Source organism: Canis lupus, chromosome 21, assembly GCF_048164855.1.
Source record: "Canis lupus baileyi chromosome 21, mCanLup2.hap1, whole genome shotgun sequence".
NCBI classification, from domain to species: Eukaryota; Metazoa; Chordata; class Mammalia; order Carnivora; family Canidae; genus Canis; species Canis lupus.
The window spans coordinates 44041190-44062183 of NC_132858.1; the positions used below are offsets into that span (position 1 = coordinate 44041190).

The 20994-nt window shown below is 41.7% G+C and overlaps 1 protein-coding gene across 20 annotated transcripts in view; it reads right to left on the minus strand.

Annotated features, from left to right (window-relative positions):
- The window catches only part of NRCAM (neuronal cell adhesion molecule), a 275104-nt gene that overhangs the window by 70821 nt on the left and 183289 nt on the right, over positions 1 to 20994 (minus strand). For 13 of the 20 annotated variants that reach the window (XM_072791582.1, XM_072791599.1, XM_072791593.1 and 10 more), the window contains 3 exons: positions 5710 to 5910; positions 3470 to 3487; positions 475 to 580 (listed from right to left, as the gene is read on the minus strand). In XM_072791582.1, coding sequence (XP_072647683.1) covers positions 475 to 580; positions 3470 to 3487; positions 5710 to 5815 — 230 coding nt within the window. In that variant the 5' untranslated portion in view covers positions 5816 to 5910. The remainder of the gene's footprint in view (positions 1 to 474; positions 581 to 3469; positions 3488 to 5709; positions 5911 to 20994) is intronic. The other 7 variants (XM_072791600.1, XM_072791598.1, XM_072791596.1 and 4 more) reach the window with 1 other exon arrangement.

Consider the following 20994-nt stretch of genomic DNA (forward strand, 5'->3'; position numbering starts at 1 on the left):
AGGGCAGCAGAGCTTTTAGAAGGCTTTCCTCTGCATCTCCCTACAATTTGTGAGCCCTCTGCAGAAGGTTGTGAGTACAGAAACCCAATGATCTGTGTGTTCAAGAAGAACAAATCTGAGGACACCTGAGTTGGAAAAGTAGAAAGCCGGGGCACCTGGGTGGCTCAGTGGTTGAGCGTCTGTCTTTCACTAAAGTCATGATCCCTGCATCCTGGGATCCAGTTCCGATTGGGCTCCCTGCATGGAGCCTGCTTCTCCCTCTGCCTATGTCTCTGCCTCTCTCCGTTGTGTCTCATGAATAAATAAATATAATCTTTTAAAAAAAGAAAGAACAAATCTGACTTTAATTCATCAGAAAGACAAAACGAATGAACCTACATGTGGTACTTCAGAGATACGCAGGACCTGAAATTACCTTCAACATTAACACCAAAGTTTGTTTTCAGATCTGTAACAGAGCAGAAAGCCACCCACCTTGGAGGAGGTTTCCCTTTGGCCTCACACTGGATTACGATGTTCTCTCGAGGGTCGATAATGTAATCTTTTGGAGACTGTTGAGTAATGGTTGGAGGTTGTACCACTTAATCGTAGAAAGAAGAACAATGTAAAGAAATCATTTAAGATCATAAACAAAAATCACTCTTTCTATATCAAAATCACTTACCCTGGACTAAATATGTTCCGAATATTTTTAGCAATTCCTATGGCAGCACATACTTCGCTAGATTTTTAACTAAAAGTCTCCTAAAACTTTGAAGTCAAGGCACAGCTTCCTTTTGGTAACTTTATAGGGATTCACAGATAAAGGGATTCACAGAGCCCATTTACCCCCCCTAAAAGTTTGGGAAAATAATCACCAAAACAAGCTTAATATTAAGACTATTTCTTTTCTGATGTAACAATGAGAAATTCTTGTGATTTTTTTTTTTTTGGTTCAAATGATGCTTTTCAATAAAATTTATGAAGTTATGAGGTAAATGAGAGTTTCTTAGGAAAGAGTAACTGGCCTATAGTTCATTAGTATACTAATGTGAATTAATATTTGTTGGGAACAAATCAATTTGAGAAGTTAACATTAAAAAGATGAGTAAATTGGGGGCTTGGCATGTCTTATGAGAGCCAGGAGGTAGGTGGCTACTAGCAGCAAAGAGAGAACAGTCTCGTTTAGGAGATCAGTGGAACTGGGAAGTGCTTGGTTATAAGAGACATTTCCATTTTGCTCTTCAAAGTGTTATCTGCTCATTTATTTTCAAATTGGATGGGGAAATTGTTCTGACCCAGAACAACTGAATCTGAAGGAAGCTGGTATCTGGATGTCCAGGGCTCAAGCCACGCTTAAGATCCTCATGTCCTTGTTGTGAAATCAGAATCACAGAATATTAGAACAGGAATTGGAGAAAACAATCTCTTTCGACTTCGTTTGTCTTTTAGGGCAGGAAAATGGCTTGACTAGGAAGGCACAAAGCAGAGAAGAGGACCAAACTCTCCTGGTGGAAGCCACTGCCTGTACAACCCCAGGAAGAGCCATTTACACAGACCAGTGGTTCTTAACCCAGGGTCCCCTTGGGGGACATGTGGCCATTTCTGGAGGCAATTTTGGTTGTCACCATGGGGGCTGGAGGTGGTAGTGACATCTGTCGGGGAGAGGCCAGAGATGCTGCTAAACATCTTACAGGACAGCCCTCCACACCGTCTGTCCCCCCTCCCCCAACAAAGACTTATCTAGATCCTTTAAGCTTTTCATATCCGGGCTCTTCCCTTTCCTCTCTGCCCATGCTCTGTGCTTCCTGAAACCTCTCCCACCTGCCAACCAAGTGTTTCCAAAGCTTACTAGTTGCCCTCTGCTCTTGTCTTTCTCTACTGTGGTTAATTACTGCCAAGGCTAAATTTATCATTTCCCTGCCTGATGAGCTGCAAACGTGGTTCTATTCACCTGTCTGGTCTCCTGTCCTGTTGCTGCTGTCCACCACAACGGACACTAAAATGCTGGCTCTGACTATCCAAATGATACCGAAAGCCCTGATGAAAAGCAGAGCTCATTCCTCTCCATTTATTATGCTCCTAGTAAACTTTCCCCTCCGGTTAGCAAAAGCCACCCTCATCTCATGCTTTCACTTGGCCCGCTGCTCTTCCCAGGTTCCACTACCCTACAAGGAACACTCACTGTTGAAGCCCTGTCAGTTCCCACTCTGGTCAGCACTCCGGTCTGGGGGTTAAGAAACCACCCTGTTTCTTACCAGCTGTGACTTCAAGCAAGTTTCTTACCTTCTGTAAGCCTCACTTTCCTTAGACAGAAAATTGGGTTTAAAAGTGGTATCTACCTCCTAGGGTCACTGGGAGGAGTCAATAAAAGAACCTGTGTAAGATTCTTGGTACGTGCCAATACCATAATAGTTCAGCGTTAGCTCCATGTGAATTATTGTCATAATCATTTTCATTTGGACCAGCTTCATCTTTGAGTGATGCTTTAGGCTCTTGGAGTCTAGAGTTTGGGATGATGGAAAGAAGCCCAGAATTTCACACTCTAACGGTGGAAACCACACCACCCAGGTGGTGGCTCAGGGGAGTGGTGGTGGGGACTGTCAGAAGTACCTCAGTCCAATTCCTTCTATTTTTCTGCAAGTAACAGAGATGCGAGCCTGGTGGTTTCAAACCCAGAACTTCCGTTCACAGGTCTGCTGCAGATGCCACTCCTCTAGCTGCCAGGAGTTTACTGTCTACGGGCACCTGTTTGAAAAGCACTTAGGTCACCTAGCAACTAACAAATGCTCAGAGGTTATAAGCGGAAAGATGATTTTACATGATTTTTCTGGTTAATCCAATCTCAAAGGAATTATTTTTCAAATGCCCGAAAACTAAGTTTTAGGTAGATACTAGGTGCTGCCCAACTGCCAGAGACAGCAGAGGTCTTTGCTTAGAGCAAGCCACTCAGAAACGATGTTAAGTGGGGGCTGCTTATTTGTCTTCTGCACGCTTCAGAACAATAGTCAAAGTCGCTGAGCCATTATGCTGCCAGAACACTACACAGTCCTGAAGAAGCAGGACAAGGCACGGATGGCCCTGCTGACCTGGTGAAGCATCCGCGTGCATTCACCTTCTGAAAGATACCAAAAGACATGCCTTTATGCCAGCAAGCATTTAATGGCATTTAGAACTGGACAGGCATTTTCTTTAAGTTTCATGAATTTTCTCATTGAGGTTACATCAGATGTGAATAAAGCTTGGAAGTTAGTAGAGCAGAGTGTTGGTAAAGGAAAGAGTGATACCTGAGTCTTCAGAATTCATGCAGGGAATATGTTAAACTCGCTCCTTGGTTGTTTAAATCAATGTTTAGCCATAAGAAATGCACATGCTTAAAAAGACGTTAGTCACAAATCATAAACGTGTGCGTTCAATTCACAGTGTTAATTCGAAAACAAAGACATGGCCAAATTTTCACACTGCCTAGAAATTACAGAAAGACACTTACAGTCTTCAAGAAGTTTTGCTTTTTCCCCATCAATATCAGCAGGTGAGTGGGCACACAGGATTAAAGAAAACCAGATGTTAGTAATAAGAACGTTAGGACCCTGGAGATATAAGGGGCATCTTGTCTATGTGGTTTGACCTAAAAAACCAGTACGGTGATGGGTGATGGTGGAAGCCGTGAAGTGGTCAAAGAAAGACACTCCCATTGATGGTTTTGTTTACTCCTGCAGCAGCCATCCCGCATAAACATAGGGAAGAACAAAAGGAATGCTGTAAGCAAAAAAAAAAAAAAAAAAAAAAGAGGATTCTTCTAGGAATAGGAATGGCTAATTCCATTCCATGCATGTTGTGCTGGACAAGCAATTATGTTCAATTTGAAAAATAGCTGAAATCTACAATTAATCTGAGTTGTCACATACTGTGTCGTGTCTGATCCTATTATCCCAGACATCACTATGCACATGGTAATCATACCTAACAATGGGACGTCGCTACAATGATGGTGCTCCATCCGAGCCAAATACAACACTGGCTTTAGGTTTTTCTATTTCTATGGTTCATCTTCAAGTCCGTAATTGAACTTTTCAGCGGTGTTAGCATATTTCTGCTTCAGAATCCTTCCTCACCCAGGGGTTGCTAGTACCGGCACCAAGGAGCAGCTCAGATAGTTGGGGTGTCAGGAGCAGGGGTGGGGAAGAAATTAACATTAGCATGCAATTTAAATGATTCTGCAGTGCTGCCTGTCATTGCTGCTTGCAAAGGTTAATGCAGGAGCGCCTGGGTTGTCCGTGACTTTCTTTTCATCATGGTTATGCCTCTTCTCCATTAGCAGCGATAATTGAGTTAGCCGTAGGTGACTGTTTCCCCCCCAATTGTTAGATTGAGCAGTCAGATTAAGGGAGAATATATTTAACACAAGAGAGAACAAAGGCCCATTTCTCTCAAGTGCTTTTGTCTGTCCCGTGTGTACCTGCTAGGGCAAATGCTTACCTGGGCAATCCAACTCCAACGGGCTTAAACAATCATACATTTTTTTAAATTGAAATTAAGGTCCATGAATGAAAATTTTTTTGAAAGGAAGTAAAATGTTGCATTTTATTGCCCTTTAGACTCTAGATGCACAGCAAAGGAAGTCAACGAAGTGTGGGGCGAACCACATCTCTTCTTAATGTCTTCCCACTGGGACTTGCAACCTTCTTTGGCAAAAAAATGACATCCTGACAATTGAAGAGCCCCCAGGAAAAGTGCTATCATCCTTGCGCCTTGGAAAGCTTGCCAAACAGATGTTCTATTCAGGAAGCTAATGGATTTAAAGAAGTCAGGCAGATCAAGAATAAAGGCCAAATCTGAAGTACAGTCACTGCTCAAATTTGAAATTCTGGTTTCTGCTGCAAGAGCCGTGACCAGTTGGAACCCAGTGTTATCTTTATTTTCCACAACCAGGCCACCCAAAGTAGGGAGAGCACAGCACGTGACTTTCCTGTTAGGAAACGGGGTGGGCTCACACAGTAGCTGCTGCTGGTCCATTTCAAATAGTGTTTCTGCACATGACTTGTTTTCTCCACGAAATTTAAATTGTGGTCTCTGGTCACATTTTTAAAACCAAAGATCTTTCTCTAGGCTTTAGGTAAGATCCACGTCCTAGATCCAGACTCCTGGATCTAGACTGTACTGTACTGATCTGTAGTGTGAATTTTGACCGGTTGGGATGGAAAGAAATGAATTATGGGTAGTCTCGGGGGTGCCGAGGGGTGTGTGGTTGGCTGAGAAACCATCCCCAGTCTTCCTAGAGCACTGTGAGCACATGAGGGGGCGGGGTGGGGCAGGGTGGGGTGGAGTAGTGGGGAGGAGACAAGTGGGGGAAGTCTCCATGGCCATTTCAAAGTGATTCACAGAGTTTCCTTGCAGGACTGCTCCTATCAAGAGTCGCCCATTGGGAGGATCAGGGCAGCCCACCATTCGCTCCTTCTCCATCCCCCTACCCCCCATGGTACACAAAAGACATCTGAGGAGGAAGAAAGATAATGACCAGGAGGGGACAATGGTCTGACCGGTTCAATGGCCATTTCTGTGGTGAGACTCTTTATGAACACCAGGTGCTGTAGGTAAAAGCCAAATTAATTTTGATTAGCTTTTCAGTATCACACAGACACCTTCTGCATTCACACAGCTCACAGGGATGGGAAATGGTGGGGAGGCTTTGACTCCCGGGTGTAACAGCTTTAAAACATTAATACTTACGATCAAGAGGTACTTCCAGTGCACTAATCATCTGGCACAGGAAGAGAATCAGGGGCGCTCCGCCTGCAGATAAGCGCTTCTTTTTCGGCATTATTTTAAGCTGCATTAGCTTAACTCCTGCTGAGACCCGCAAACTGAATCTCCTTTTCTTCTTTCACAAAAGATTCGCGTGCGACGTTTAAATAATTTTCATGCAGGGAACTGAAAAAGGAGAGAATGAGAATTATGGCGTGTTATAAAGAAGGAAATGAGACGAAGTCCGCAGCCCAGAAAATCAGTTCTGTATTATACATGAACTCTGAAACGGAGCTAACTTTTAAATATTTAACTCTCAGGACGGGCATAATCATTTATTCATAAATCAGCTAAAATCAGGTCAGAAATATTTGTAGTGATGTCAAGCAAAATCTGTCCACGCTGCCATCCTTATGGTTTTCCCATTTTAAATATCTGTATTTATATCAGAGGCTATCATGGCATTCCTAAAAAAAAACAAAAACAAAAACAAAAAAAACCCCTGGACATATAAATGGACTAGAAAGTGAATTTAGAGGGAATGCTTAATGGCTTCTCTGTTCTAGAGATTATATTTGGGAAAGTCCAGGGCTCTGCTGCAATTTCGTTTCAAATCCCAAATACTGATTTATTTACTAGCTGAACCACCGAGGGTTAGGGCATCCCCATCTCTCACTTAGTCCAGGGCAGTAGATGTGCCCCGGGTTCCCAGTTTCAAGCTTTCCTCAGCAGTCACCCTCCTAAACCGTGGGATCCACCAAATAAAGTTCAGTATCTCCTTAAACAGATAATAAAAAAACCTCAGTGATCTGGCCTCAATGTATCCTACCAAACTTATCCCCTCCTGTTTGTAAAATGCTTTTTTTTTTTTTTCTTTTTTTGATGGTCTATTTCTGTTTCTCTTTCTCGGGTCACTCCTTCAAAATGCTCTGAATTTTCCCACCCTCTTGCCTTTGTCTGTTCTTTTTACCTGCAATGCTCTCTCCACCGTATTTCCTTATCAAAGTCCAATTCATTTCTTTATAGATCAGTTGAAATGGAAATATTAGTTGATCAACCAAACTAGAAGTCACTGCACCCCTCCCCTAAGAATTCCTAAAATTCCTAGTTTCACTCATGATGTATATCATACAGATACAGAAATAAACAGATCTATTTTTTGGTATGCAGGCTCTCTACCCTACTCCTTCAGGCAAAGGTGGTGTCTCTTCCACTTTTGTATCCCTCTCCTGTCAACCCCCCATAGTGTGCCTGGCACAACAAAGTGTCCTACACAGAAGAGCATGAAGCGTTTAATCATGTCTTCTCATTAATGAGGACAGGTGGGAGTGACCAATGGCTCTCTCAGAAGAGAGAGGGGTGTTATTATTACAGATGAGGGCAGCTCCCAAAGCTTAATTACTGAGTGATTTGTGTGATTTTTATTATTTGGCTAATGGTGTATTTTGATAACATCCATCTTTTCCACTTAAACTGAAAGCCTCTTAAGGGTTAGAGACTACATCTTTACCGTTTCCTATTATGTCCCCAGAGCCCAACACAGTGCCTGGCACATCATGGGGTGTATATAAATATTTATAGGAAAAAAAAAGGAAGGGGGGAAAGGGTAAAGAAATAGAGATTTAAGATCATTGAAGATGAGGTTTCTATTCAGATACGCAGTCTGAATGCAGTCTACCTAAAGCTGTGTTTATATTTATACTACTGGCTTTGAAATCCAAACCTTCGTCTATTTGGTCAAATTAGTTATATCATGTCTGTGTGTGGAAGAGAGCTTACATGTATAAAAGGGACATGAAACAAGGCTGATAATGTGTTTTGCTAGCAACTGAATTCTGATTTGAACCTGATGACAATTGCAGTTGGGACATTTCTTGGTAAAAACAAAAAAAAAGGGGGACTTGCTATGCTAAATGTAGACACTATATGTACATAAATATTGTTTTCTGAATGAAACACTCATATTCTGTGGTTTCGTTTACAATCCAAGAAATTTATCTCTCCATATTACAATATATAAACAATCATGCCCATTAAACTTCAAGAGGCTGATACAGAAGCTCATCTAACTATCTCTAGCCAAAACATACATCAGCCTTTTTTTGTGTGCAAAACATATCTCCATCATTTAATCAGATTTATTTAGGTCTCTTGTGATTTTTCTGTTGAAATCAAAATTTTGAATTTATACACGAGCTTTACGGAAAATACAAATAAATGGCACCAAAACAACTTAATGTTACATAGCACACATATGGAGAGATAACTCCAGAATCAAAAGCTGAGAGAAGAAACAGCACACCTGCCTGATTTCTGTGTCAGGCTAATCGGCTGTATCCCATTTACATGCCTAGCTCTCTGAAGAGGTACAGGAGAACTAAAGCACTTTCTAAAAGATGTACCGAGGGGATCCCTGGGTGGTGCAGCGGTTTAGCGCCTGCCTTTGGCCCAGGCGCGATCCTGGAGACCCGGGATCGAATCCCACGTCGGGCTCCGGTGCATGGAGCCTGCTTCTCCCTCTGCCTGTGTCTCTGCCTCTCTCTCTCCCTCCCTCCCTCTCTGTCGATCATGAATAAATAAATAAAAATATTAAAAAAAAAAGATGTACCGATCAATTGCAATGCCCATAAGATCTTAAGCAGCTACATACAATTTCTAAGTTCTTAATTTATTATTTCCTTTGCCTGCCTGCCTTAATCATTCATCCTCCCAAATAGAGAAAACTGCTAGGCAGTTTCTTGTAAAAGGAAGCATCATTCAATCTGCTTTACCTTTTCAGACTCTATAGGGAATAAGGTATTGCCGTTAAATCACAGTGTCGCATAAAGAAAAAATTCAAATTTTAAGAAAAATTGAGAAAGTACTTACTTAAAGAGACATGAATAAATCCTTGCAATGAGAGAAGGTCATGAGCTAGATGTGGTCTTTCTGCAGAAGTAGTAAGCTAATGGCACCAATAGCCACAAAATTGTCTCCAGGGTAGGTTCTCTTTGGGGAGGACAGAGCAACTGCCCTGCCCATCCTCTGACTCCTGCCCATGGAAAATCACCCACTCCTCCTACGTATGCCATCATAGGTGAAAAACTCAGTGCCTAAGGACAGCATTAGGTCCCCAGCTCTCAGTCAAAGTGAAAATCAAATATAGCTACAGAAAATTGAGCTTTCTTTCTGTAAGAGTGATGTGCTCTGCATGTCTTACAAAGAAAAACCACCACTTCCACACTCCCAATATTGATGTCAACGCCCGGCCCTGCTAGGAACCCATCTGTCTTCTGGTTTACCTTGCAAATTGTTGGTCATTCTCTCTTACCTGAGAACCGTGAGTTAAAACTAAACTGTTTATGCAATTACATTAAATGAATGAAACCCCAGTTTGAAATAGCATCATATTTAGTCAGGGCCAAAGAGTAGGTTAGTACAACACAGGTTGAAATTTTTAAAAAAAAAATGCACTTTTTTTTTAATTTTTAAAGATTTTTATCTATTTATTTGAGAAAGAGAGGGGGCAGACAGCATATATGAGAGGGGCAGAGGGAGAGAGAGAGAATCTCAAGCAGACTCCAGCCTAAGCAGAGAGCCTAACCCAGGGCTTAATCCCAGGATCCTGAGATTGTGACCTGAGCTGAAACCAAGGGTCAGACAACTAGTAGATCCAAGTTCAGAATATAATTCACCTTGATACTTAAAACCACATATATTGTTAAAATCACCCCAGAGTATTGATAAACAGAAAAGCCTTTTAATAATTCCCTTCATTTAGCTAATTCAAAGCAACTCTTCACATATTACCCACAGAACTTCTGAAACAGAAGGGAGAGAAACCTCTCCCTTCCTCAGTAAATTTTTCATCATCAGAAAAGAAACACAAGTCAAGGTTCCCTTATTTCTTTTTGCCCAAAATGTATATTAATCACAGAGCAAATGTTCCCCTGCATTATTTACCATATATTTAAAAAGAAAATCCTTAAGTTTTGACAAAGGATTCATATGAAGCCCAAGAAACATAGCTCTCCTGTTGCTCACTTAAGAAGTCTTGTCATTTGAAAGAAAATAAAATCCTTGTTTTTTTCTCTCAAGTGAAAGATGAGATTATTTTAATGAAGAAAATATATCAGCTCTTTACCAGAGCCGGAAGACCATGCACTACTCACCATTTCATTTTCTGCATCCCAACATGGGTGGGTCATTGTTTGTACAACATAACATTATCTATTCTCTAAGCCAATAAACAAATATTCTTATGTGACTGGATGCCCTTGGGCACACTGATTATGTGTGACCATCAGTGTCTGGTCTCTCTCACTGGATGTGACACTATCTTGACTAGGAAGGGTGTTTTTCTGCAGTCAACTTGGGGATTGTTACTTTTTATATTTTTTTAAATATTTACCATTAGAATGAGCACATTAATGTCCATTCTAGCCCATGCTTGTAGTCTTCCATCACAGATGCTGAGTCTGAGACTAGGGAAGGAAGGTCAATGATAAATGGACAATGACTACATCATTAACACATCAACAAAGTCATACTTAAATCTACCACAACTACATTACCATGAAAACACACTAGGAAAAGCAGTCTGGGATTAGATGAGGACAGAGATTGTAATGGTCTCTTCAAATAACAAGGTAAACTTTGAGAAGCACCAAGGAACATGTTTCTAATTTCCTCCTAGCCCAAAAGGATCCCACAGTAGAGTTTCAACAAGGAATCTGGTAGCTAGAACCTAGAATAGTATGCAAGGATAGGTGGACAATTAACAGATGTTTTTACCCAAATAATAGATGATAGAACACATCTTGATAAATCTTCATTCTTCAGGGCACTATAAATGGTTATCTTATTTGATATTTGTAAAAAAACTCAGAATATAGGAAAGCAGGTACTGTACCCATTTAATAGATGAGAAGGAAAAAAAAAAGGCCAGTCACAATGGCTATTATTCACTGAACACCTTCCATGTGCCCGGAATGACACTGACATGCATTCACTCACCTTATCTGGCCAATAACCCCAAAAGGTAAGCTCTATTACACTTCCCAATTGACTGATACAGAATCCAAGATGCAGAATGGCAAAGTCACCTGCTGAAGGGCATACACCAGTGTGTGAAGTGCCAGACCCAGAGTTCCAGTTCTGAAGCTTCCAGCCCTCTCACATTGCCTCACCCTGAGGAGCCTCTAGCATTTCCCCTCCCTCTCATAGCTTCTTACTTGGCATTTCGCTAACAAACAAATAGGATTACCAAGTTTGGTCACTGATGTTGGAAAAAAAAAGTACCAATGGTTTCTGAATATCCACAGAATATCTTCTCAGTGTTGTTCATAGCATGACTTTGGGGTCTTTTCATGAGGCATTCCATATGAATAGTTCAGCTGGAATTGTACCACATGCAGACCCTGGCCTTTTAAAGGAGTTGCTAGTTAGGACAATGCAGACAAGACATGCTTTAAAAAGTCATTTTTAAAAGTAGATACTATATGCCCATGGCATAACATCCATAAGGTACAGAGGAACATAAATTCAAAGGAAGCAACCCTAGCAACCCCATTTCTCTCGGAGTTTTGCAAACTGTTCTAGACACATTCCATGCATAAGAAGTGTAAACATATATAAACCAAGATTTTAAGGATCTCTTGAAATTAGAAAAAATTTTATCAGCCTTTTTGTCATTGAAGTTAGCTCATTGAAAATACCAATGCCTTTCAGCAAGATCTAGCTTTCTGCATCTCATGTAATTATTTGGATACTGGCTTTTCCCACACTTCCTTTGTTTAGCATGGTCAATTACAGGAAAAAAGTAGTAGACAATGACATAATTGAAAGATCTAAGACAAAGGGTAAAGCATGTTTAATGCAAAGTCCATACGGGTGAGACTACTAGTGACCCTGACCAAGGAAGACACCTGTTCTACACTTGTGCAGCGGTTATCTGACAACAGCCGGCCGGATCAGCCTCAGGGGCGTCAGAGCTGACTGCAGAAGAAAGGACAGAGGTAGTAAGAGAGAAAGGGAACAGTGCTTCTCAAAGGAAGCCTTACTCCTCCCATCTCCAAATCCAATCACAGTTGACCATGAATGAAGGGAAGACTATTCCACTCTGAATGCTTGCTATGATCAGCATGTCCTTCTGCATTGACCCCACCACCCTGACCAAGGCTGGCAGAGTCAGGGGCCGGGAGTGGGACCCGGATAGCAGCCATGTTGAGCCTGTTGAGATGACTAGGCTGTTTTAAATGACCAACAAAGTGGCAACAAATTCCTTCCTCAGGGGGAGGGTAAATATGAGGCAATGAGGGAGAGTGAGTCGATAGTTTGGAGTGGGAACAAAGGCCAGAGGGCACACAGAACCAAGGCAGCATGAGCAACCATGAGTAAGCAGAGGTTATGGGGTGTCAAGAGCAGAAGGAAGCAGGGGGTAGCAAGAGGATGAGTAGAACAGATTGTTGCCAAGTGACTGCAGCATCACAGAACACTATTGTACTGTGATCACCAGGCCTCTCAAACTCTTGGTTTCCAGACAATGCTCCAATTTGCTATGAAGTTTACCAGAAGAGTGGGTGTGGGTGAAAGGTCTTCCTATCTTTCTCCCATCTTGTGAACTGAAACAAGTCTTCGTGTGTGTGCTAGGTAGACTGTTACATGGGTGACCCATGGGCAAGCACTCCTCATAGCATCTATACCATGTAGTCCCCCTCTCACAATGGCTCTGGGTTTGGCTACATGAGGTCGTCAGGCACATGGGATTCTAGCAAGAATGACAGAAGCAGAGGTGTGGTGAGCATTTGCTCACTGGGGCTTAGCCTCTTGCAATTTCTCTCTGGGAAGTCCGAGCTACACTCCTAAATGAGGAGAAACCAGTGGAAAGAGACCCTAGGGAGATTGAAAACCATCTTGGCCTTTCTGGGTCCAACTGAGCTCCCAGAGAAAAGCCACAGAGCAAGTAACTTGTTAAACCACATGTAGCAGAAGAACCATCTGAGAACAGAAAACCAGATGTTGACCATCTGAGGCGAACAAGCCCTCAGAATTAAGGAAACCAATAAACTGTTATTTCAAGCCACCAAATTCAGGGGCAATTTGTTACATAGCACAGATACCTGGAACAATCAATAAGATAGACAAATTGAGACAGCCTGTTTCTTGTAACCAGAAAGAGCTTAATATTTAACTCTGAATACAGGTCTTGGTAGTAATATATTTGGCAACATTGATTGAGCTGCTGAAACAAGCTCTGGCTCTATTTATCTTCTTGTAAACTGAGATTTCTACAAGTATCACTGAAAAGATGTCAGGATCAGAAACAGTTTATTAAAACCTTCAGCATAAAAGGCCTTACAGGATATTAGTATTCTAAATGGGCTGCGTCTTATCCATTTGTCAAGTAAACAACACATGGCAAAATGGCAGCCATTTAATACTAGATAATAGCATTTTGGATGCTTGGCAGGCTGGTCACTCAGGGAAAAAAAAAAAAGTCACATTTCAAAGACAAGAAGCCAGGATTTACAAACCGATATTCTTGCTAAATGGTATGAACCACTTAGAGCAGAGACGCAATCATGGTTCAAAATCTCAGTGTGTGCTCTCTCCTCATCAGCCTGGAGGCAGGTTTGGGGAGAAGACTGAGAGAGAGAATTAGCCTATGACTGCAGGGAGAATTACCCCAGAGGTCTCAGGACTTAGCACAACACAGCTTATACTTCATCATGCTAATACCCAGAGTGGGCAGGCACGGGGTTCTGCTCTCTGGCGTTTTGTGATGTCACCATCTCAACATGTGACTTCCAGAGCCCCTGTATTCTCCTGCTGGAAATTGCTTCCATTCAGAGGAATTTAGATGCTCACAACCCATTAACCAAAAGTAGTTAATGACTCCTAGGAAGTCTCGTGGGCACTACTAGCCTTGCCACACACAGCGTGCTTGAGTCACAGCAGATCTGAAAGCGTTTTTTTCTGGGAAGCCTTTCAAAAGCAACATTCTATGGGAAGGCCATCTTACTGTTTCATCTTGGGGATGACCCCAGGGTGCAGAACAACAGTGATGAGCAAGGGCCTTATGGGCGCTGCAACCTGCAGCCACCGCCTCTGCCTTCCTCCTAGCTGCATTTCTGAGTCACTCCTTCCTATAACTTGAGCTTCCCATAGACAGGAGCCTGGATACAGAGAGGGTGAAGAGGGAAAAGGCCCAGATTTATCAAATCCAAGGGATGTCATTCCTGCCATGTCACAGATTACAATAATCTTCACAGTAACATTTCAAAATATATTTTGCTAAGGTTTTTGGGCTCTGTGTAATCACAACAGGACCATGAAAATGAGAAATGAAGACCGACATGACATGAAGAATTGTGTTCTCCCCTTGTTATCAGTGCTGGGAAAGGTATATTATCATAAACTAAATAGCTGGAAATCCTTCATTCCAGCTGGAGGCGATTTCATGTAAAGAACAAATCTCAGTTACTTGCTGATATGCATTCTGCACTACAAAGGATTTACCAGCAAAACAGGGGAGTTATTCATGAAATATTTAACTGCTGGGGCATCTAATTTTCTGCAAACAGGCCATGTAGAAATCTGCATTTATAAAAAAAAATAATAAATCAATAAGTGATCATTTGCTTCCAAACGAATTTGTCAGATTTACTCCAAAGAGCATCCTCCTCCTTTACATTTAGAATATAATACAGTTTCCAGGAAGTTAAATATTAGCTTCTCAGGAGTCCATATTCTGTATAAAAGTGAAGTACCCAAAAGCATGAATGTCAGAGACAACTTTCTCTGTGCCATGAGATTTAATCAACCCATCGGTTGAAGCATTAGAATACCCTGCTGTGTGTGCTAAAAGACACTGACTCCTCCGGAACCACATCTGCTGTGAGAAGATCACATTCTATTTCTACTATTATTTATTTGTTTACTATTTAAATGGGCTCTCCAGAAAGAATATATTCTGCTGGGATGGGGTGAGAGAAATGGACCTCAAAATGCTGATTAGAAATGCCAGCAAGAAGAAAGGATTTTGGGGAACCCCCGGGTGGCTCAGTGGTTGAGCACCTGCCTTTGGCTCAAGACACTGGGATCAAGTACCTCATGGGGCTCCCTGCAGGGAGCCTGGTTCTCCCTCTGCCTGTGTCTCTGCCTCTCTCTCTCTCTCTCTCTGTTTCTCATGAATAAATAAATAAAATCTTTAAAAAAAGAAAGGATTTTTGGTCCAAGTGTCCTCCTGCTTCCTGGAAGAATCAGGACAGAAAAGCCTCTGGTTTTTATCCAAGTCAGTTGGTAAGATCATTACACCTAGAATTACTGCCTCTTTGGGTCTCTTCAGTTGCATTTTCATGGAAAAAATTTTGCAGGTAAATTGAGCATTTATTTCCTAAAAAGAAACACCTGTGTCTTTCTGGAAAGAGACTTGGAAAGCAAGAAGAAAAGGCGAGACAGGAGGAAACAGGCACAGCAATGAAAGAAGAAATGCCGTAGATGTTAGAAATTCCTGAGTTACATTATGATTATCACTTTTTTTTGTTTTGAAATTATGGCAATTCACCAAGAAACTGGGCAGAAAAATACCTGTGAAAAATAACTTTTTTAACCTATGAAAGGAGTCACAAGATTTCCAGGAGAACTTCCAGAAGGGCTCATGCTTACATCTGTAAGGTCTCCTCCAGCTCGGTGCTTTGGAGTATGAGTGCTGCACCTGCTTTAATGTAAATGGAGCCAAAGAAAGCAGCCACCAAGAGGACAGTCATTGAGCTGTCACGGCAGAAAAATAAAATCAAGACCAGAAATTGGAAAAAAGAAAGCTAAGCATCAGATTCTGTGAGGCCACTGCTTATTAAATCTGATGAAGCTCGGCAGGGTAGAGATGGAGACGTGAGTATCAGGCACACGTTACTATGTCAACAATGGGCAGAATAATGTGGGCAGGAGAGGCAAGACTGTGCCCAGTCCCTTCTCAGACAGGAGGGGGCGTGGGGCTCTCAGCTGAGGCCGAGCCATGGTTTCTGGGTCCAGGCACCACTTACTGCATGTCTGTGTCCAGCCAACACCAGTTGGGGAATATGAAAGAAGGGGATTCAAAAAGCCTGGAAGAGCAGCCAACAGAATCTAGGAGTGAAAGGGCTGGGTGAAGAACAATGCCAGCAGAAAAGTAAGAGGCAGCAGAAGGATTCCAAGACAAACCACTAAGAATAATGTTTGAGATCGAGGGATGTATGTGAGACAGAACCCAAACACATTCCTAGAGCTGAAAAAAACAACTGCATATGGATTCTATAGGGTATTTGGTGTGAGTGCAGGAATTTCTCAGTCATGGGTGTGAAGGAACCATTAAAAGTCCTCAGTAAACACTGGGGATTTTACACCTAAAGTAAAGGCAACCAAAGCCAAAATAAACGAGTGGATCTATGTCAAACTAAACTTTTGCACACTGGGGCACCTGGGTGGGTAAAGGGTCTGCCTTTGGCTGAGGTCATGATCCAGGGTCCTGGGAGCAAGCCTTGCATGGAGCCCCACATGGAGCCTCACATCTGGCTCCCTGCTCAGTAGGAAGCCTGCTTCTCCTCTCCCCCTGTCTGCCTCTCCCCCTGCTTGTGCACTCTTTCTCTGTCAAATAAATAAATAATAAAATCTTTTAAAAAATTAAAAAATAAAAAGCTCTTTCCCAGCAAAGGAAACCATCAACAAAATAAAAAGGCAACCCACTGAAAGGGATAAAACATTTGTATATCATATATTTTAAAAGGGATTAATATCCAAAGTATATAAAGAGCTCATACAACTTAAGAGCAAATTAAGAATCTGATTTTTAAAAATGGACAGAGGATCTGAATAAACATTTTTCTACAGAAGACCTACAGATGGCCAACAAATACATGAGGAGATGCTCAATGTCACTAATCATCAGGGAAATATAAACAAACCATAATAAGACATCAACTCACACCTGTTAAAATGGATATTATCAAAAAGACAAGAAGTAAGTGTTGGTGAGGAAGTGGAGAAAGGGAACCCTTATACACTGTTGGTGGGAATGTAAATTGGTGCAACCATTTACTTAAAAAAAGTGGGGGAGGCACCTGTCTGGCTCAGTCAGTAAGCATGCTACTCTTGATCTCAGGCTCACGAGTTCAAGCCCCACGGTGGGAGTAGGGATTACTTTAAAAAATACATACTTAAATACACACATATAGAAATACGTGCAGCCAAGATGTGGTATTTTACATACACACACAGACGTACACACACAATGGAATACAATTCAGCCACTCAAAAACGAAACCTTGCCATTTGTGAAAACATAGATGGAACCTCAGAGCATTATGCTAAGTGAAATAAGTCACACAGAGACAAATACCATGTGATCTCATTATATGTGGAATCTAAACAAAGCAAAACAAAACAAAAAAAACAAGTTCATTAGTACAGAGAGTAGACTGGTGGTTGTCAGAGGCGGGGGGTGGGGGGTGGGCGGGGCAAAATGGGTGGAGGGAGTTAAAAGGTACATACTTCCAGTTATAAAATAAGCAAGTCCCAAGATATAATGTCCAACATGATGACTATAATAACTAATACTGTATTGCCTATTTGAAGTTTCTAAGAAAGTAAATTTTTAAAGTTGTCATCACCAGAAACATAACAATGGATGGTGACGCATGTTATTTAGACTTATTGTGGTCATCATTTCACAATATATACAAATACCAAATCATGATGCTGTACACCTGAAACTAATATAATGTTGTCTGTCAATTATACCTCAATTTTTAAAAACTGCCATCTTCTCATGCAAAGAGTAAAAAATGTGCAGGGAATTTTAGAGGATTCAATTAAATTTAACTCAATAATCTGAGAATCAATTATGTACAGATCAATGGCTGCCTGGGGGTGGTCAGAGAGGATAGGTGGCAAACAGCAGGAGGGCTATTTTGAGCACAGTGCTCAGCAGAATGGATGATATAAGGTGTCGGAAGCCAAGTCATAATTATGCACAATAATACACCTGGCCTCCTGACCCCTATCATTACCATAACCACTAAACCAGAAAACTAACGGACTGCCAAAGCCCTACTTGCAGCATCCAGATGATTCTTGGTCATTTGCAAAGAAATAAAAGTCAATAGTTTTCTATCCTTGATGTAAGATGTAGGTGAATAGTTTTTTGACCTTAATTAAGTAGATTTCTTAAATATAATACTCAAAGTTTGATCCAGAAGAGAAAAAAATAATACATTGAACATCCTCAGTTAAAAACATTTGTTCCTCAAAGACAGCAATGAGAAAATGCAAAGACAGACCACGGACTAGGAGAAAAATATTTACAATCACACATCTAATAAAGGACTTCTATCCACGACATATAGAAAACTCTTATAACTCAAAAATAAGAAGAGAAACAATTCAATTTTTTAAAATGGGCATAATATATGGATAGACACCTTTGCAAAGATACACACATGGCTGATAAACATATGAAGAAATAGTTGATACATGTATCACTACGGAAATGCAAATTTCAACCAAATGAAATACCACTACACACCCACCTGAAAAGCTATATTTAAAAAGACTGATTATGGGACACCTGGGTGGCTCAGTGGTTGAGCGTCTGCCTTTGGCTCAGGGCATGATCTCAGGTCTGGGGATCGAGTCCCATGTCAGGCTTCCTGCATGGAGCCTGCTTCTGCCTCTGCCTGTGTCTCTGCCTCTTTCTGTGTCTCTCATGAATAAGTAAATAAAATCTTTAAAAAAATTAAAAAGACATTATATGAAATATCAGTGAAGGCGGGAATAATTGGAATTTTTGTACATTGCTATGGGAATGTAAAAAGGTACTGCCACTTGGGGAAAAAGTTTGGCAATTCCTTAAAAGTTGAATGAACACTTAATATCCAACCCAGGAATTCCACTCCAAGGTATTTACTTTAGACCTATGAAACATAAGCCTATAAAAAGATTTATATGCACAGCAGTCTTTCCTATAATAATCAATAACTGGAAACAACCCAAATGTCCACCAACTGGTGAAAAGATAAACACAATGAGGTATATTTACGTAGCAGAAAATTCAATAATAACAAAAAATGAACAGCTGATAGATGCATCAACATGGGCAAAACCTGAAAATTATGCTAAGTGAAAGAAGCCAGACCCCCCAAAAAGTCTATATATGATTCCATTTCTATAAACTTTCTAGAAAGAGAAAACTATAGAATCGATCAGTGACTGCCTGAGGCTGTGGGGTCAGAGGTGAGATTGGGTAGGAAGGAGTATTTCAGGAGGTGATGGTAGTGTTCTAAACTAGATTGAAATGCAGTATGCACAACTCTATCAACTTACTACAACTCATCAAACTACACTTAAAAGGAGTAAATTTTGTGCTATGTAAAATGAGCAAATATTGTGGTATCTCCATAAAGCTATAAAAAAAGAAAAATAACTTGAACACCTGTGTTTTCCAAATAAAGACTTTTCCAGAGGTCTCTTCTCCCCTGGCGTGAGCTCTCAAGGATAATACTCCCGCTAGTCCTAGTCCGAGTTAAATACATCTACTATCAAATAAACAAAACTAAACAAGACTGAGAGAAATGGCAAACAATATATTAGTTTATGAGGCTAACTGGATTACTAAAGGGGTGATGGCAAGTGAAGAAATGTAGAGAGAAATGTAGAGGGGACTATTCTGAGCAAAGTAGACAAGGCCAGAGAAAAGCAGCTACACTGGTTATTTCCTTTTTTTTTTTTTTTTTTTTTTTTTTACACTGGTTATTTTCATGAAAATAGTATTCCTATCACCATCTGAAAATCAGTTTCCTTAACAAGCAGTTGGGACAACTTTCAGCATTTCTTAGAATGGTGCTTAAGATATAAGACTCACTTGTACATAACTTTGATTTCAAATCAGAATTACTTTGGCCTCCCCCACACTTCCATCTTGAGGGAGGCAGAAATGATGTCCCATCAGGAGTCTCGGGTGAGGGCGTGAACCCCCTTCTTTGCAGGCCGCCAAGCCTCCTCCCCTCCTCCCAGTTTCCTTGTGGCTCAGCGTGCTGAGCCTTACCAACACTTATAAATCCCAGTGGCTTTTATGTCTATCTCACTGGGCAAAAATAAGGCACCCAAAGCAGAAGTTAAAAATATAAAACTTTTCAAATGCAGACTCAAGTCTCCGAGAAATCCGGTTTCTCACACAAAGGAGGAGCCGGGGCCTCTGGCTGCGGGAGAAGCAGGAGGTTGTCTGTGTGCTGGATGGGAACTCCTCCAAGAGGTTCTCTCCACCAATTAACACCCTCAGCTCCAGGGCTGAAAATGCTTGTGGTGGTCCTCTGGCCCACAGCCGGCTAAAATAGCCCTAATCCCTTCTGATCACCATGACCTCCACGCTTGCAGCTCTCCATCTTAATTTCTTTTTTCTAGGATTTATTTATTTATTCATGAGACACACACACACACACACACACACACACACAGAGAGAGAGAGACACAGGCAGAGGGAGAAGCAGGCTCCATGCAGGGAGCCCGATGCAGGACTCAAACCCAGGACCCTGGGGTCACGACCTGAACTGAAGGCAGATGCTCAACCACTGAGCCACCCAGGTGCCCCCCTCACTATCTTAATTATTCCTACTCTACTTCTCCCACTCTCCAAGAATTCTCTTATCTTTACTTCCCTCTTTCTGGCCTAGGTCCCATGGGCCGGCTTCCCTTCATTTTTCTGGTCTGTCCTCCTAACTCCTTTTTCCTAGGAGCAACCCCGATGCAGCACAGTCTTGCCTACAGTGACATAAAGCCAAGATTCCCCATGTGGCTCACATAAGTGGGGTAAAGTGCAAAAGTAGAAAGATGGAAGGTGGAGTCAGCCCCTAGTTCAAATCCTGCCTTTGCCACTTAGAAGCTGTGTTGCATTGGTTAGGTTAAATAAACTCTGTGCCTCAGTCACCTCACCTGTAAAAGGGGGCTAATTTACCTGGCTCCAGGACCGTAGAGAGGATCAGTGAGATAAGTGGGTAATGAGCACAGCAACATGCTAGGGGCTTAGTGCACCCTTACTAGATGGTGACAAGTACACGTCATAAGGCCTCTACATACCTCTCTAGCCTCCTTTTGTGTCCCTTGCTCTAGCACGAGCCTCACGAACAGACACACTGATCTCCATGCCCTCCTGCCGTTCACTCTGGACTCCTTCCCCACAATCCCCATGGCCTGGATGATGCCTCCTGGTTTCTGGAGACTGGGCTCACGTGGCCTCCTCTAGGACTGTGTGGTCTGAAA